Source organism: Diadema setosum, chromosome 3, assembly GCF_964275005.1.
Source record: "Diadema setosum chromosome 3, eeDiaSeto1, whole genome shotgun sequence".
In the NCBI taxonomy this organism is placed as follows: Eukaryota; Metazoa; Echinodermata; class Echinoidea; order Diadematoida; family Diadematidae; genus Diadema; species Diadema setosum.
This window is the reverse complement of record NC_092687.1, coordinates 13,602,546-13,622,548: the sequence shown is the minus strand read 5'-3', so window position 1 is coordinate 13,622,548 and position 20,003 is coordinate 13,602,546. Positions and strand designations below refer to the sequence as shown.

The 20,003-nt window shown below is 38.7% G+C and overlaps 1 protein-coding gene across 1 annotated transcript; it reads right to left on the bottom strand.

Annotated features, from left to right (window-relative positions):
• Positions 1–3,966: 3,966 nt before the first annotated feature.
• LOC140226536 (oxidoreductase HTATIP2-like) lies at positions 3,967–18,733 on the bottom strand. Its single transcript, XM_072306986.1, has 5 exons — positions 18,320–18,733; positions 16,038–16,145; positions 14,015–14,152; positions 11,395–11,456; positions 3,967–8,264 (listed from the first exon to the last, which is right to left on the bottom strand). The coding sequence occupies exons 1-5, from the start codon at positions 18,716–18,718 to the stop codon at positions 8,048–8,050; spliced, it is 924 nt and encodes a 307-aa protein (XP_072163087.1). The 5' UTR covers positions 18,719–18,733; the 3' UTR covers positions 3,967–8,047.
• Between the last annotated feature and the right edge of the window lie 1,270 nt (positions 18,734–20,003).

The following is a 20,003-nucleotide window of genomic DNA, read 5'->3' as shown; positions in this document are numbered from 1 at the left end:
ATATTCACATGGTAAAAATACTAACAGAGTAATAGAAAGTAAAAAAAGATATTCAAAATATTTACAAGCACAGCTTTTCCTGTGAATTTATCATTTCCATCTCAGTTTTAAAACAATATAATTTTAATCCCTTACGGAGTTCATTAACTGAAATAGAAGGAAAAATGCAATGATTGCATTATATTATAATATTATTGAAATCTGTGTCATTTTAAATTCTGTACTCATGTTAGCAGTATGTTACCTCACCACTTACCCCCTCCCCCCGACCTCCGTCACCTCCCGTTAGGTCCCCTTTCATTTACTGAGTACACTTTGGAGATTGACACATTTTCGAATATTTCATCAAAGAGACAAGAGTAAACCATTATCTATCACTTCAATTCCAGTAATTCCAACAGTTCCCGCATGTTTTATTCACCCTTTCCCCGCTTGGCTCTATACCCAAAGATTAAGTAGGCCTTGTATTTCTTTGATTGACATTTTCCCAAATATTGTATCATAAAATGTGTAGAGGCCTATATAATTATTCACTTCGGTTCAATGCAAAATCTCCGTCAAATTGGGGGGTTTCGGAGACACACCCTTCCTACCCATTCCGCCCCATCCTCCCCCCCCCCCCCCCCGCTATAAGCCTCCCAGCCCTCTACACATTGATTAAAGCTACATTTTGGGAATTGACAGTTTTCAAATTTCCAAATATTCCATCAAAATGTGCGCGAGAAAGTTTATTCGCAAAATTAAGCTCCCTCATGTGTGTGTGTGTGGGGGGGGGGGAGGGGGGGGGGGGATACCTCCTCCCGCACCCTTCCTCCGCTTGGCCTCCCTCCATAGATGACAAACTCACTACACTTCTCTGATGCAAATTTCCTAATATTCCACCAAAAGTGTGCGCCAAAATTGCTGAATTTCAATTCTGAAAGCTAGTGCAAAAGCTCCCTTGAATGAGAGAGGAAACGAGTACCCAACCCCAATATCCGACCATCCCCTTGCTTCCCCCCCCCCTTTATTCCGCACCCTCTTCATAAGCGGATAAGGAGGGGGCGTCCCGGGCGCACACCATCTTTCCCTATTTTCCTCTTTTTCTTGGGGGGGGGGGTAAAACAAAAGAAATAAAAAAATGAACCATCTTTGTCAGCCGATTGTAGTGGCAGCAGAAAATTACGCTGAAGCCTTTGTTTTGCTTTGTTTTGTCTTGTTTTGTTTTTTTGCTTGTCAGCCGATGAAACCCGGACGTGTCACGAGGAATGGAAAATTGCGCGCTGAAGCGTGTTTTGTTTTGTTTTGTTTTTTATTTTTTTTTCCGAAATTCCTGGATCCGCCCCTTCTTTCGGGATTGGCGATTTCCCGAATATTCCACAAAAAGTGTGAATCAGATCGTATTATTTCAATACTAGAAATGCAAAGGCTCCGTCGTGTGGAAGGTAATCCCACGTACCCTCCACCCCTCAACCTCCTACTCGTATACATTACAGGGCGCACACGTATAACAAGAGCTGAGATACCGTGACTAAGTCACTGCCATTTCTGTGAATATTTCTTTTCCTTTACTTTTCCTTTGGTAGAAAAAAAAATCCAAAAATATTTCACTTAATTACAGAATACGCCCGATCGGGGCTGAAGCCTGAATATATGTGACCCTGCATCACAAAAGAAACAAAAAGTCGCCAGACATGAAATTTTAGTTAAGAGCATATTCTAAAAGAGCAGACTTTAAGTTTTAAAATGATATATAACTCAAATCAAATGGACTCTTCTAACCTATCTAAATATTGGAAAGAAAGCATGCACTCGGGAAAAGTGTTAACTGAGAAAAGAGGCTCTGAAGTACAGTGTCAATTCAAGCGCTTAATCTTCATGCTATGCGATGAATGGGACAAAAAAACATGATGTAAACCATCGGAGTAACAACAATGAAGGGATTATCAGATTAAACTGAAATTGAGCATGCCTTATTAACATATCCTACATTTAGTAGGCATTATACTACTACATTTAGTAGTATATCATAGAGACTTACCTCATTATTTCATGATACAGTGAAATGTCAGTAGCCCTATACGAGGTCCAATAATGAAGAGGACCATCTTATATCACAAGAAACGAATTTGCAAATTCATCATTAGATTTTTGCTCATTTGATTTATTAATTTTGCTCTTGTATCCTGACATCTTGAGAAACTGCTATTTCACGATAAAATAGAAGGCCGTTATGACGCAGACGAATATAAGAGAAAACCCCTATACAACAAGGTAATTCACAAATTGTACGCCTTCGCTCATATTTTTCGGCTATCCTAAAACAGTGAGAAACCACCATTATGATTGTCAGGTATACGAAATGGGAGCTCGTTATGTAATGCGGTAGTACAAGAACACCCTCTCACAAGGTGATTTGCATATTCATACTATATGTCTGCTCATCATATTGCAATATCATTGTTTTCCTCTCCAGATAAAGGCTATTTACCAAGAATCATAACACATCGTATTATCAAAGTATTAGTGTCTTTCTAATAAGGATGCTCCCTGTATCTGGCATTTTCTTGTCGGCAGTCGCGGAATAACATTAAAACAGACTTACAATATGTTATGAACGAACAAAGACGTACAGTATCAAATAGGCCTATATAGGAGAGGGATCTGAGCAACAGGGCCATTTTGTTCCCTTACCATGTGGCATCTACTGTACTTATCAATATGTAAAATGAATAAATGAATGAATAAAAAATAAATAGATGAATAAATATATAATTATATATATATATATATATATATATATATATATATATATATATATATATATATATATATATTGTGAGATATGAGAAGGGAAGGAGAAATCGGTGCGTATCTTTGACATCATTATTCCTCACTGTTCCTCCTTTTCACCGGTACATTATGTATATATTGAAAGAAAGCTATTATTCAGAGGGGTGAAGGTTCAGGTGTGAGTTTCTTCAATTTGACTTCCTCTACAAATTAATTTTGTTAAGATAGCAACTGCTGATCTGTAAATTAACAAACATGTCGAAAAAAAAAAGACAGCGAACAAGTATATATATATATATATATATATATATATATATATATATATACATACATACATATACTATAGGATTTTTGAAACTACAAAGCAATAATTCAATATCATTGTTGTATCACTTTACAGAGACTTAAAGGTACTAGCCCACATTTGCAAACCCACGAAAATCAAAGCTGCATAAAACAGGTCCAATATGACTTCAAGAACAAGTTATAACAGTAACATACTGTACCTCACCTGTCGCTCTTTGTCTATACCATTCGATAAAAGAGAGAAAATCATCGTTTTAAAATCAATTTTCAAACCGGGTCAACCAAAATCGAATTACGAGCGCGGGCTATAGCTACGTACATTGTACATGTAACACGTACGTGGACCGGAGCTAACGAGCGCTATACGCATGCATACGGATTACGGTGCATTTTCATTTATTTTTATGAAAGTAATGGACTAATTGGAACGAAATTTTGCACAGGTGTTACTGCAATCATACCCAAACTCCATGCTAACTATGAGACCAATTGCTGCAGGTTTACAAATGTGGGCTAATACCTTTAAAGCCTAAATACGGGGTACAACAATTTTCTAACATTTTTATGTATATTCTCACTTTTGAGTCGTGTAAGGAAAAACAAACAAACAAACAAACAAAAACAAAACCCACACACATATCTATATATAGTATATTCATATATGTGTGTGTCTGTGTGTATGTATGTTTATACGTAGAAAGGTAAATATGCACAGTGAACACTATCAATGCCTTTTGATCCATTCATATCAACACAGAATGTATAAATTTCAGGCACTCGTTCGTAACACGACGATTCGAAATTTTAGTTTCGATAAGACAAAGAAATATTTTACAGATACCTTTGTCACACGCAAAATACAACACAAATTGAAATAACGCTACAAGATACAAGTGACATCGACTTTATTATGGAATCGATAAGTAGAAGACTGATGATTACAAACTTATACTACTGTACGTGTTTTGGAAGATACATTACTATATTATATCAATCTCCACCACTGAAAAGAACAAAATCAAACATACGAGCTTTCTTCTCAAGAAGTATAACCATGATATTGACTAATTTGTTGGTAGACTTTACAAGTACGAACAAATTGCAGCATTGTTCATTTCGTACGTCTCCCTTATAGCAGAAATAATCGCGTTTATGAATGAACGCTCGTCAAAAATGTAGCACTAAATATTTTCCTTCGCTTGAAAATAGTTGACCAGGATGAAATGCAGTACCTTCCAAGCGAGAACCAAGCTGAAATTGACTACCTTCCAAGTGAACCATAAACACAAACAACGGAAGAAAAAAAAAAATGCTTTGCCCTCATAGCGTGGCATCTCTCGCTTGTTCCTGGATGGCACTGATGATAGTACAGTCTACCTTTCATTGTAAGGAATGAACTGGACTACCAGTTTTTAAGGAGGTATTAATAATCGGTGGTCTCGTTGTAACCAAATTTCTCAGTACATTCCACTTCGTTGATGAAAGTTTGCCGCAACTATCTCCTATCACTTTTAACTCCAAGATTAAACCTGATATTGATTGTCATTTTTTTTTTCTCCATAGTTTATTGCATTTCTTTGGTCGCAGTTTACATCACAGAGTTTGGAAGATTAAGACAAATAAACAAACCACATTCCATGAAAATACCTATGAAATATAGTTCACAATTCTCTTTCATGGTAAAATCAGCTAAACAATGAATAATTTGATACCACTACTATAAAGTCTCATAAATTTTCTTTGTTGGGAAGAAGAATGACATTCACATACTTCAACAGTGCTATTTTTTTTTTCTTGCTGTCATGACTATTTTCATTATTATGATATTACTAACAGGAAACTATGTACAGTTTAAAATCTCCATGCTTATTGAAGAACAGAAGTTCTGAAGTCAATGGAAAACACACACAGACAGAAGCTCTTACTTGATACTGAAAGACCTCTGCCACATTTCTAGATATACACGCTTCCATATTACACCTGCCACGAATGCTAAGTTTGCTGACTATCATAGCAACCACAACGGCAAGTAATCTGCCCTACTTTGGCAAAAGGAAGCAAGTGACAAAAGTGACATTTCTCGTAAAAGAGCAAAATGTGTTGGTCATTTACACTGACGTCAATGGATTATCATGATGTCTTATCTAACATATCTCTTAGTAGGATGAGTGTTTCTGCATGAAATTTGGCATGAAAGAAGAGCTCATGTGAATTATGAAAACATCAATAACTCAAATTCTGATGGTATGTCACTTGCTTCCTTTTGCCAAAGTACGGCAGGAATGTTTGTGACTGATATCACTTTTATACTGGGAAATGATATTCCTCAAAGTCCCATACTATGTCTAATTTCAATAACTTCAATGATCTGTTTAGTTGAATTTACTCCTAGATGACTAAAGTGATTAACTTGGGAATGTACAGTGTACAATTGTATGTTTGTAAAGGGATTCATATCCCACAAGCCTTTGGAATTTTGTGTGTTTTTGTCATCCTTCACTCTCTGAACATGAAATGGTGGCTACATTGCTTTTTTTTTTTTTAATCAATGTTCAAATTGAAATGGAGTGGATTCTTCCTTTAAGGTATCCTATATTACACAGACTGAAACTTTTTTTTTTTGCATGCAAACATGAGAAAACACATGGAGAGTATGATCTACACACAGCTGTCAAACAAATTGGACTACAACATTTGAAATACAATCCATACGTAATAAACGCTCGCCAATGCCATGTTATAATTACAAAAAGCAAACGACAGCAGATTACTTTTAGCATGAACATATTAGAATTATTATTGCCTTTGAAACTTATGAATCAAATCTTATTGATATATGGCAGAATATATTTCTGAAATAGATATTTTTCTTCCATTAATATTTTTATTATTTCAGTCCGGAGGACTTGATTTCTCTGATATTTGCTATGAGACAATAAAGCAAAACTTTCAATACATCTGCATGCAATGTTGTACTATGCAAATCAAACTGCAACACATTATTTCAGCAGGGACAGATAGCTGCCCTGGAGTCATATTTTCTTGTAAATCTGATCAATGCAATAAAACATATATTTGTGAAATTGATGCTTTCCTACGAACATTACTTCAAACATATGTACTGGATATCACATTATTAACAGCATTGCACGCGTGAATTCAAATTCGTACTGCTGAATTAATGACAAAAACATGACAGACTTTGTACTATTGGGACAAACAACACACACCCACACAAACAAATACGCGTCTATTGTGAACACCGAGGACCTGTTTTACCCACAAGAATTTTACCACATAACAGAGGACCTGTGTGTATGTAGAAATCTTGTCAACCGAGGACTCATTCGTAGATTACCATCCAACCGAGGACTTATTACAATACATTGTAATGCTAATCGAGGACCTACAAACATGTACTCCTACATTCAAAAGCAGACCGTTTGGAATGGCCTGCCAACCGAGGATGTCCTCAGTTCTCTGTGTGTCCTCGGTTTAAATGTAAAGTTCATGTGTGTGTCCTCGTTTTCCACCTTAGGTATTATAAAGTGCACACACACACACACACACACACACAGGGGAACTGTGAAGACTTTTGATCTATATAGTACATATCTTATCTTTAAGCCTAGTTCCCTCCAGCTTTCCATACTTGACTTTGACACAGTAGCTTATCTGGGGATGAGTTCAGGGAATATCTTTATATCAGGTTTCTTACTAGAGTTGGGACTAAGAAAATCACCTTGCTATATGAGGGTTCTATTGTATCCAACCTCTTTACAACAAGATCGCTCCACAGCAATTTTTAACTCCACCATGTTTTACAAATATGCCACAAATTTACAAAGCATAATATTTACACAGACCACATTTTGCTAGCACTCAATGCACTGCGTAGACAAAAACATTTGATTACATTTTACTTTTGTGACTCTTGGCTCCCCTTGAAATTCGCTAAAGGTTCACTTACACAAAGATTTGTGGCAGTACCGTAAAAACAGCTTCAACACCATTCCACTGGATGAAAACTGAAAAAGGAAACCCCAAAATCAACACTGGTGGGTATGGCAACTAATGACATTAAGAATATGTATGTACGGACAAAGAAAGAATTAATATTTCTATCCTACTTACACACAACACCCTACACCGACACTTTGTAAATGTCGAATGGCTGCAGAATCAACTCAGTGTAGCCTGTGTGTATCTACATCTGGCAATTACACAGGAAAATTTGGAATGGAAAGAGATATCAATTCCTTACACAGTATTGAGAGACAAAATTGTCTCTCAGTACAGAAGAGTACTAAAGATGTCTACACCACGTCTAACACCGAATCAAAGAAATGTGGTGTCTTTATAGTAAAAACATGGAAGAAATGACATGGAAATGGAAGAGGAAGTTTACACCTCATACTGCAGCAATAACTCTGTAGTGTAGTGTCAGTGAAAACAAACTTGCCAAGTATCAAACACCAAACACCAAACACCTTCATCTTTTGACTTCTAATAAATCCTGCTCAGTGTGGCAGTGATTTCAGAGATTTCACGCCTTTCCACATCAGGTAAACAATTATGGAGACTTTCATATTATGTGGTGACAAGAACACGGAGGAAGTAATCCATAGAAAACTGGAAAAAAGTAGTCATGCTGCCTATTGGTCCCTTTAAAATGGGCAATATTTTGTTATATTGCATGCATGTGGTCATTATTTCATGCATAAACTATGTCAGGTGGTGTGGAGTGAAAGACAGGGCGGCTCTACACAACTGAACTGGTTTCAAGCTTTAAAGAGAGTTATTACAACGTCATCTCAAGGAAGAATAGTGAATCACCAATCTCTTCAGAGCTTGAACACAAGAGGACAGGCTTTCGGCATGAAATATCGAACGAGTTGATTCATCACGGTCTCGAATCGGTACTCAAGATTGTCGCTGATGGGTGGCGCTTGGCCGCTTAGAAAACGGTCTACCCGGTTACTTCCTGCGACGCTCGGTAGATGTCCTTGCCGCCGAGTATGACCTTTGACTCCTCAGCTGGCTTCACCGTGCGGGCAATCATGGCCTGACCTACAGACACCACCGTATTGGTGGCGCTGCCGGGTGAGAGATAGTCAACTGGCTTCATCAGACCTTGCGCTATCCACTCCCCGAAACGGAACTCCTTGCGCTTACACATCAGCAGTCTGGGGTAGGTAAAGAAAAAAATAGAATTTTTTCAGCAAAACAAACAGACAAACATTCAGAGACAAAACATAAGCCATACATTGTAAGTGGATTCGGGGGGGGGGGGGGGGGGGCTGGCGTGCACCCCCCAATTTTTTTTTTTTACAAAAGAAATAAAAATGAAAAAATTAAAGGGGGTGCAGAAGTCACTGAGAAATTGACAAAATTGCTCGCTGAAGGGTTTCTTTTGTGTGTGTTTTGTTTTTTGCTTGTCAGCCGATGAAACCCTGAAGTGGCACCAGAAATATTTTGGACGCCCCCCTTTTGGAATTTCTTGATCCGCCCCTGCAGCAGAGAATGAAGAAAAGTAGTAAGAGCAGCAAACAAGCAAATGTGAAATTTTTGCTTCAAAGACACTTGTTTTCTTGATATGCAACGTCAGGATATTCCCAGGACTGACATTTCATCGTTCGTCTCCAAAGCACCATGCTGCTAAATAGAAGAATCAAGATGTGCACAAATTTGTTTGGATGGACATTGCACATGTATACAATGTATGTAAAGAATGATGAATGAATATCAAAGTGGACTAAGAAATTAAAAACACAGCCAATCAACAAATCAGGGTCAGGAAGAAATAAGACAAACACACAAACAAGAGAACAGACAAATGCAAGAATAACCAGCATACAAATGAATACAAACTTGAGTTTGAAAGCACAGAAAGATAACAGAGATGACAAACAAAACTATGGCAGGCAGTCACACAGTGTATTATAATTAGTAACAATAATGATTGTATTTTCTGGTCTTTTTTTGCAATGAGAAACAAATAAACAAACAATACAAGGAAACGATGAAAAAAAAAATGACCAAACAGACATTAAAACATGATTTCAAGAAGTGACTACGGAAGAAAATAAAGAAATATAGGGAAGAGAAAATGGGCCTCATTGCAATTAGCTCATGTACTCATTGGTACAAATGACCTTTCTTTTTTTTCAGTTGGTATAGGCACTTCACTCGTTTTCATTTAAGCGGCATAATGCATAAGTTTGCCAGCTGTAACAGTTCATGGAATTCACGTCCAACGAATGAACTTGTTACTTGCAGACCAGGACCTCTTTAACAGTGCGGGGCTGGGCCGAGCCACGGCCGAGCCCAGCCTCAATTGCGGGTCCAAGCCCCGCAATTTTGTCCGTTTACACTGCCGGGCTCGGCCGCGCTTTTAATTCAAACCTTTCAAGACTTTGTCGTAGTGGCACTCTGCTTGTAAACAAAAGCAATTTGGTATAGTCTGGTTTTCAGACCCTTTGCCAAATGGATTCCGTGGCAACAAAATCGCCGTTCGGGCAAAGGCCTTTGCCGAAGGAAAAATCCTTTGCAGGACAAAACCACCTTAAACTATACTAGTTTTGGACGTTGAGGGGGTCAATATCCTGAAAAGCGAAATAGTACGGCCAGAGGGTCTGGAAGCCAGACTAAAATTGACCGCGCATTTGGCTCAGTTTGCGTTTACACTGAGAAAAGACCACCTCCAGAGCGTGGCCAAATGCGCGGCCAATTTTGACCCCGCATTTTGGCCTTTGCGCGTTTACACTGAAATGAAGGCGGGCTCGGCCGCAGCCGAGCCGTGGCCCAGCCCCGCACTGTAAACGGGGTCCAGGGAACAGTTTGACAAATGACATTTCAGCAGGCATCCATTTCATTGCTTTGTATTGAATGTATTAACAACCATTCTTGCTGTCAGGTGGGTGTCCTGGCAAGCACTATTTAGATAAGGATCACATGAATAATCATCGCATCACAGATGCTTATCTGAGTGAATTAATAAACCAAAATGCCTGTTGGTACAAATAACCTTTTTCTGCTCATGCGCAAAGTGGAATTATGAACTGGTCTATTCCCTGGTACTTTATAACTCGACTTCAGTAGGATAAACTTGTGTTTCCTTACCTTAACCCTATTCTAACTGGGGGGGTCAAATTGACCACCCCCCCCCCCTCGACGTTTCGCGCCACGATTCCGCAACGCGCAAAGATTTTGCAGCGTCGTTTCACGACTTTTTTCATTGAAGTCTCCCGCAAATTGTGAGACCAAACTTGCGACGTCCGGGTACACTGTTCTGAAGTTACGTAATGTTTTGCATATGCATGTCAACTCGAAAACAGCTCAAATTCATGATATCGTGTGCAAATCCAATGCAAATTGTGTTTTTTGGTTCAATTGATATAAATTAGATTATTTCAACTTTTAACCATTGAAATTAATCAATTCTAGTGTAGATAAGTCTGAAAAGGTGCCTGCAACAAATTTTGGCGAAAAAACAAGAAAATACATAAGAAATTCACATGACAATAAAAAACAAAACAAATTGATTTTGATTGCTCTATCTCTTTACATGAAAATTGTTTGATATGTCTTGAGGAATTCTGACACAAATATTTAGCAATCCTTCAGTCTTTTTTATGGAGTTATAGGTGAAAATATGATTTCATGCACAAATTTGCATAATTAATTTATTGAAAATAGAAAGGAAATATTTTTCTATTGTATGACCATGTAATCTTGTAGTTGACATCCAGCTCTATCTTTAGGCAAAATTCCGCGGCTATTGTGCGATCGGTGGCCGAGATCTGAAAGGGGGGGGGGGGGGGGGGGGTCAAATTGACGCCCCTGTAAAAACTTGGTCTCAAATAGCCCAGTTAGAATAGGGTTAAATGTATTTTATATCTTAATGAAACACAACAAAGCACATACATTGCAGGAGTATGCAAAGTTCAATTGAGTGTTATTTGAGCGACACGCAAAGTTCAATATGTGACTTTTTAGTTGAATACTGAAATAATAGATATTTTCGTGAGATTTTTTTTTTTTTCTTTTCTCTTTGTTGCGCTTGGCGGGGTAAGATGAGTTTCACATGTTTTTGATTTCGTGAAATCACGACGTGAACTACTGGAACATGATATAGCAATCAAAAATTTTTGCATCCTTTTATCTCTGTGCTGGTTTCTGGTTGCACAAAAATTTCAACAATGCGAAAATTTCCACTTTTACAGTAGCTATAATGGATATCACAAGCAGTAGATCAATAATATAAAATGAAAATATTTCTTTGGACAGCTACAAAAATGGTAGTGTCATCCTCACCCCGGTCTGTAAATGCTGTATTTTTCAAAACCAAGATCAGCAGTCTCTGCCTCCACTTGTCCCTGTGTAAAAAAAAAAAAAAAAAAGAAATTTACATTCAATTGAAATTAAAGGGGTGGTATAGTTTTGGGCGAGTTGGGAAATCAGATTTTCACTTTTTGCAAGATAATTAGAAACCAGTTTTCTGAAATAACAAAGTGCATGCAATTCTAAAAGGAATTAAGAGTTTATTTCTGAAATTGGTTTTGAAATGGCAGAGCTATTTAATAACAAAAACAAAGAGGTCCTTATAATAAAAGGTGGGCTCCACCTTTGTTCAGCCCACTTTTTTTTTTTTTTTGCTTTGTTTTTGGATAGTTCAGCCTTTTCAAAGCCGATTTTTGTCATATAAAGTTTTTATGCCCATTAAACTTGTATGCTCTTGAATATTCCATATAAATGGTCTCTAAGTATCTCACAAATCCCCTTCTCAACTTATGCTACTGTAAATCGAGGAGTGTTTGCGTGCATTTCAATTTCACGAATTTTGCGAGAGCCAAGATTCACGAAATTAAAATGCATGTGAAAGTTCTTACCTACACAAATGCATTGAATGCCAGTGGCAATTTGCGAAAATTTCATGCCGCAAATATATTGTGTTTTACAGTATATCCCCTTTAAAACCAGATTTCATTTTCTTTTTCTTTTAAATACAGAACAGAGCACATGTTTCACCCCTGTCTTTTACAGCAAAAGGAATAATGTAGGTAGCAAAGCATGATGAGATGTACGGGGTAGGCCTACGATGTATATACACAATGGCAAAATACTGTATTTTTTATTTTCGCGAGTCAGGTGCTATTCGCGAAATTAAACACTTGTGAAAATATTGACTCTAATCCCTATGTGAATGTGACGTATGTGTGTACTCTTCTCTGTTCAGGACAGGACTCCACGATCGTGAATTTAATCACTCGTGAAATCGTCAAGAATTCCCGATTCGCGAAAATTTAGACTCGCGAAATATATGGCGTATGCAGTATTTGTATCGTAAGACTTCAATAAATCACCAAATTAGCAAAAGGTATAAATGTATAAAATGATTAGATACAATGACATGTAAACTGTGAATATCATAAATATGATATGCAGTCAAATTTGTCTACAATGACTGCACAAGGAAAGCATAAAGTAATGTTGTTACCGTATAGACATGTTGTCATTATGATATATAATGCTTGTAACAGATTAACAGAAAAATGTAAGAATTTCGGAGCTTGGGTATTTGTTCCATGTTCATCGTGTCGCTGTCTGCAGCCACGTGTAGCCTAGTGGTAGTGTCACTGCCTGGAAAGCAGTAGATATTTAACAGGTTTGATTCCCGCTGGTTTCTTTTTTCCTGTATATTTGTTAAAAATGTAGATCAGCAGTTGCGAGCTTAGGGGTCGTTCACAATTATCAACATTTTCACAAGTGTACAAACCATACACTTTTCAATAACCCCCCTTCCCCAATAAAGGCATAATTTACCATTTGCAGATAAAACAAAAATCCAGCATTAGTGCTTTAAAAAAGTTCTAACATGTGAGTTAAGGGTAGAAACAACCAATGTAAAAATTTGAACCAGTATAATCGATGTTAAGTATTGTTAAATATACAAAATGTAAACAATAGTTATAATAAAAATGTTTCCAGATTAAACCGTCTACAGTTATGGTTTAATGTGAAAAATAGCGATATCTCCTTATATTTTAGGCTTTATTGCAAAACTTTTATATGGTAGGATGTTTTGTGATACAACTGACCTACACATATGTATCAAATGTGATATCTTGAACATTTTTTAAATCACTGCTCCAAAAGGTAAACTAGACCTTTAAAGTGTACGAAGAAAAACATTGATTTTTTTGACTTGGAAGAACGATTTGATCGTCCCCTAACTGCGAAACACAGCCGAACGCAAAGCGTTCAGCCACAGTATAACTGTGTACAAGGAGCGCCCAGGGGCTAATCGTCCCCCTCTGATTTTTAACACGCTCCATCTTCAGCATTCCTAGCAGGGCTTTGTCAAGAACTTTGGTGAAGAGAGCACATTCAGCAGACGCAGTCCACCACAACTTTCGACCTTCCAACACGGCATCTGCTCGTTTACGGTCCTCATTCACGAACACAAAGGCATTTATAAATTCATGTATGTGTTAACGGGATTTTTGTGCACAATGCACCCTCGCTTAAGAAGGAATTTCGTAAGATTTTCCAGGTCACTAGTTCTATTGTCCACCATCTTTGACTTTGTTTCCACGCGCGTATTTGTGTCCTACTTCTTGCATTGTGGGCGCGCGGGCATACTAGCGCGCATGAGCAAGACGAGAGACCGTGATCAGACGGGATGGGCGCGAGAATGTGGATCGACATTTTTCGAAATTGGAAAGCGTACGCCGGGTGTTGACCCCCTCCCCACATGTACGCTTGTGAAAATGTTGATAACTGTGAATGGCCCCTTACAGAAGGCAGACAAAATTGAGAAAAACCCTTATTTCACGATACATACATTTGGAACTTCTTTGTATGTGGTATACACCTTTAAGTTGGAGGAAATTTCTGGAGGTGTATAAAGACCTCACTAATTCTTCATACTCACCTTGACCTTTGGGTACAGAAGGCTGCTGTCTTTATTAGCACCTGTTGACGAGATCAAATGATACTGATGGCAGCCATTTTGTTTTGCCAGCTCCCCGACTTTCATCACATAGTCGTGGTCCACTTTGACAAATCCAGCCTGTAGAGGGCGCAAGAGCAGTGCAAGAGCGTGATTGTTAACACTGGCTGATCACAAACTGATACCAACAGGAGTGTGAAACATGTACAAAAGTTTTCACAAATTTTCCACGCAACCACGACAAAAATTCGGAGGAAGTTGGTACGTGAAATCACCATGTGCCGTTTAAACATTATTACAACGCACAGCAGTTTCTTTTTTTTTTGGTGAAACTTTTTTCGCAACATTCTAGCTTCGGCTTCATATTTTGATGCCAAAATGAAATGGTCCACATTCACCCCACCTGTAGTGAACAATGGTGCCCCCTCAACCCTCTTTTATTCATGTGGAACAGAGATGAGCAATACATGTAGGTTAGAGATGAAAATCAATCTAAAAGAAAAGACAAAAGGATTACAAAATTACTAACATGTATTTTCTTTTACTTTATCTAAGACTTTCTTCCTAGTACTATGTAAAATGCTCTTTAAGGTTCCATGACATGATTTTGCTCTTGTGACAATGGCTCCCAAGAAATATCTGCACACTAAGCCAAACTAATGCCCCAGTCAAATATGAACACGGATTCTCAAGTATCTACATGATGATCCGGGGAGTTCCGGGATAGTTTCGACCTCGATGGAGCGTCGACGAGCGATGATACGACTGTACACATGGCATCATCACAGCAGCTACACGGATAAGGCCAGAAGAGCGCGGCGTCTACACGGACCAACACGGCATCTACAAGGATCAACACGGCAGCTACACGGCAGCCACACGGACCATCCCGGATTGCTCTGCCAACACGGAAGTCCCCGGATGACGCCGGATGTTTTTGACCTCCAAAAGTTGCCGTGTTGGCTTCCCGGCTTCAAAACGGATCTCTCCCTGGATCACCCCAGATCAGATCCGGGGTGGTCCAGGGTGGTTTGGGATATCTATGTGACTGGGGCATAAACTACCACAAACATAACCCTACCACTAATCCTAATCTTCACATCAAACTTATCATAAAACTGTATGGCAACCCTAAACCTTAATTGGAAAAAATAAGACAGGAGCAACTGTCACAGGATCAAATGATGTGTCATCACTTTTTAGATGCTTGTCTTGGGTTATCTTCCCAGTGTAACTTTGGCACGACAGCAGCAACATTGTATGTTAAATTGTCTACACTGTATCTACATGTATTGGTCGCCATACAATCCAACTTTGTGCTTATTTTCGGCAATTGTTCTGTATGAAAATCACAATAAAACGCATGCAATATTATCAAAGATGTATAGCGGAAAATATCAAAATTTTACAGAAGAACCATGCTGTGCAATGTTTGTAATACAATGTTTATGAGCTTGCTTGAAAAAAAAAAGAAATGATGGAATTGCAAAAAGACAGAATGCCATAGAGACCATAAATCCAATCCAATCAGACGTGAACAGAGGCACAAAGGTCAATCTCCTCTGCTCTGTGTAGTGGCATAGAAAATGACAAATATTAACCCTTATGATTGGAGAAGCCTGTGGAAAAGACTACTGACTGCTAGAGGCAGAATTTTTCACACAATCTTGTTGATGGGTCAAAGCAAACTAATTGTGAGGATTTTTTATTTTTTTATTATTTTTTTAGAGAGATTAGAATTGCAGAGCGGAATGAAACAGGGACATGAAGCCGAATGTAGTTTGCGCACTGTCGTACAATACTGTAAAAGCGGAAATTTTTGCGCATTTCGCGCAACCCGAAACTAGCGCGCAAATAAAAGAATGCAAATTTTTTTGCTTGCCACATGTGCCGGTAGTTGATGTCTCGATTCCGTGGAATTATTTAAACACACGAAACTCTTCTTACCCTACTGAGGGCGAAAAATTACTCGCGCTAAAATATCCACTTTTACAGTAACAGTTACCTTTCCCGCCTTGCCCCGGGTCGTTCCTAGGCAACAGTAACCAACCGTCGGTCCCTTGAAGACATCTGCCGACGCGTCCAGATTGTCGAAGTCTACAACCTTCTGCTCCTGTTCAGATAATATCAGTGACATCATACGGTCAGGAGTGATGTCACTATGCTGCCATTATGATGTCATGAGTGTCAATGTTCACCTTCATCTACATGCATATGAAGAGTTTATTTGCAAAAGGGGCCAGATCCACTTTTAATGCTTGAGAGAAAAATTGGTTTGTTTGTGAGAATTTGTACACAAGTGCATGGAAAATCTAAATCTAATTTTGCAATAATTTCTATTAGATTCAAAAGGTTGTCTGGAGTTGAAATTTTCACTGTAACTAATTTAAATGGAATTTTGTGCAGTGATGCTAATAACTCAATTTTCATTAACAATGGATATAGCCCCCTCTGTAAATAAGCGCTTCTATACACATTTGTTTTCCTATTTTCTTTTTTTTTTTTTTTTTTACTTTACCAATATCATACAATCACACAAAAGTAAATGAGCCCTTTTGCTCAAATTGTTCATTCAGGGCAAATAACAAATCAAACATGTTTTATGTCCATTGTTACACAAAAAACTCAACTCATACAGCTGTTTGAATTAATTCAGTGAATATATAATAGCAATAAATCAGAACTATATTGAATGAAATCAAAGAATGATAACAAGAACCCTCCCCTCCTCAATATTCATCTCCCTCTAAATCTCCCTTGCCTCTCCCCCAAACCTTTAAATCCCATAACATCCACCTCCATGCACACACATTCTCACATACAGACTCGACTTTAAATGATAGCAACGACAAAACCAAACCAATGAGAATGGAATTTCACATAGCAATAACTCATGCCTCACATTTGGTGAATGAATGGATCGGTAGGGTACCTTTAACCTTTGCCAAGGAGGTTGCATATTTACCCGTGTCAGTTGGTCTGTCTGGGTGTCTTTTTGTAAAATAACCCCCCCCCCCCAAAAAAAAAAAAAAAAAAAAAAAAAAAATTGTGAACAGATTTGAATGACACTTGCAGGAAAATTTTATAATGACACAAGAGATGATAAAAGTTTGGTAGTGATCTGGATAACTTCACCGTGTGGAACCCGGATACTTTGCCTAATTTTTTTGACGGATTATCATTGACAAATGGTGACAACGCAAGGGACTTCAAGCTGCGTGTATTTGAGGTGTGCATTATATTCACACTCAGCACACGCTCAGATGCAGCATGGAGTAAGCTGCTGATAAGGTAGTGAGACATACATGTAGCAGAATGGAATGGCTTCTTGATTACACTAGAAAATAATCAACCAGGGTGATTTTTGAGCATGTGTGAATGGGTAGAACTGAGCTGCTTGTGTTGGCAGAGGACTGTGCTCTCTTGAGTGCTTTTAAAGGCAAATGTTGTTATACTCCATCTACTGCACAAGCTGGTATTTTCGCACACATATATTTTCGCCAATGATGAGGTCACAGACATTTTTCGGGAATTGACACAACGCTATCGTAAATGTAGTACAGTGGACTCCCGTTAAAACAAAGTCCTTGGGACCGGCGGTTTTCTTTCGTTATATCGAAATTTCGTTATAACCGAACAAATAGACAATAGAAATACATAGAGTGGATAATCTTGCGGCCTGAATTCTTACTTCGTTGTAACCGGAATTTTGTTATAACCGTGTTTGTTATAACGGGAGTGCATTGTATTAACGTACCGCATTGCAACATTCTTGTATGTTGCTAAATATGCGCCAACTGTGATTTGTGAAATTAGCCAAAATTAAACCCTCGTGAGAATAACAGAGTAAGTTAGGAAAATTTTAATATCTCCAATCTGTACAAATAGCCACATTAAAGAATACTGAAAAAAAAAAAAAGTCCTGAAGAAAAGTCTTTGGAAAATGTGACATTATCACCAAGTTTTTGTTCAGTTCAAAGACATTTAATAATAAATTTCATACATTTCAGCCCCAACTATAGAACACCTGGTCCAGCATGCACAGTGCACTCCCATCATAATGGACAAGGTCATAACGAAATTTCGGTTATAGCGAAGTAAAAATTCAGGCTGCAACATTATCAACTCTATAGATGCACTATTTCATTATTTGTTTGGTTATAATGAAATTTTGAAATAACGTAAGGAAACTGCTTGTCCCGACGACTTCATTATAATTATTCAACACCATGTGGGAGTCCACTGTACAATACTTTATGACGCTTTACATTACCATTATGTACTCACTACAGCGAAGTCCTTGTAAACATCGCCCTCTAGTGTCACTTCCCGCCGGCCAATCAGAAACACTTTGCTAAAGATCTTGGTCCGCGCCAACTCCTGCACGAGCGCCTTTCCGCACTCCCCCGTGTGTCCCACGACAAATGCTGTCTGGTTTGTCTCGCGGAATGCATCCAACGCACCCTGGAGCGCGGGAACTTTGGCAGCTGCCCCTTCGGAGGTCGAGGCCGCGGATGGTTGGGCGGAGGCTGCTGCGTCTGTGGCTGGTGCGTCGGGAGGCGGCACTGCGGCTCCCTCTTGTGTTGGCTCTGCGCCAGTACTGCTGGGTGCTGGCAGACTCTCCGCTTCGCTGGCAGCAGCAGCAGCCTCTGGCTTGGACTCTTCAGCTGACTTCTCGTCAGACATGGTTGAGATTCACCTACAGCTGCTGAAAGTTTTAATGAGAAAAAAAAAAGGGGGACAACAAAGTTAAAAAATATTTAAAAATTAGCATAGAAATCAAGATTCCCAGAAACAAGAACATGGATACAAATGACTTTTTATTCTCAAGGTGTGATACCATAGAAACTCTACTGAGTACGCGAGAGGCAGAACATATAATACAGTTGAACCTCTCGTATCCGGACGAGTCGGGACCGGGGCTCGTCTGGATAAGGGATTTGGCCGGATACGGGAGACTCAATGCTTTATACATGTAGAGTCTACATATATATACACACATGTACATGTACTGATGTAGCCCATTGTATAGTACCACATGTAGTAATGTTTATACTGCAACCTTTTCATTGTTACACTCAGTAACAGACCCTGAAATAGAGGTTCGTGTTTGCAAGAATGAAATCATTTTCTTTTATAAATTCTTGGGATGATTTACCTAAATAATTATTAAGAAATGTATCCGTTGGGAATCCCCCTTTCCTCCCGTAATTATTACAAAAGATAAAAAAATCACGGCGAGATTGTGTCCGGATAATAGATCTAGAGAGATCCGGATAAAGGGAGGCCGGATAATAGAGGTTCAACTGTATTAGAATCTAGTCCTACTGATAGTGAAAGGGCCCAAAAACATCAATACAACACATAGGCCTAACGTTACCTGGTAGCTGGAGTGGTACTGGCACTTGCCCGGTTAACGAGCTATATGTAGGATGAATGACGACAGAGCAGTGACGTTAGCTGGCTAGTCAACCAAACCAAACCTGCAATCCTGGCTGAGCATGGAGCTGGATGGAGTGGGATTTAAACCCATCGGCCATAGATCCATGATAGATGGCAATAGGCCTACCATATAAACATGATAAACTTGGGGTTCGAGGTTTCTAATTAACATGATTAACGTTACTTTTATTTAGGACCCCTACTGTTGTTTACAGCTACTTGTATCGTTACCGGTAGTTATTTTTACGTGCACTAACGACGTAGAGCTGTCGTACAGTTTGTGGCGTGTAGCCCACCATTACCAATCTAACATTAGGAGAAGGCAAACGTGCCTGTACCATTACCATTAACCCCGGGGCGCTGTTGGTCGCTGGTGCTATTAATCATTATCAATGAAGTATCAGAACTAGGCCCCAACCGATTGCCTGTTTTGTGGCAATTGTGCAAATATAATCACCTGCACATTGACTGGCAAGCAACGTATTTTATCGCAGAAAGAAGAACCTACCTTATCTTTATCAATCTGCGG

Coding starts and splice junctions, on each gene's coding strand:
- LOC140226536 (XM_072306986.1), bottom strand. CDS start 18,718: ATGTCTGACGAGAAGTCAGCTGAAGAGTCCAAGCCAGAGGCTGCTGCT. Junction 14,153..16,037: donor CCCGGGGCAAGGCGGGAAAG/GTAACTGTTACT, acceptor CGCCCTCTACAG/GCTGGATTTGTCAAAGTGGA. Junction 11,457..14,014: donor TTCTGTACCCAAAGGTCAAG/GTGAGTATGAAG, acceptor TTTTTTACACAG/GGACAAGTGGAGGCAGAGAC.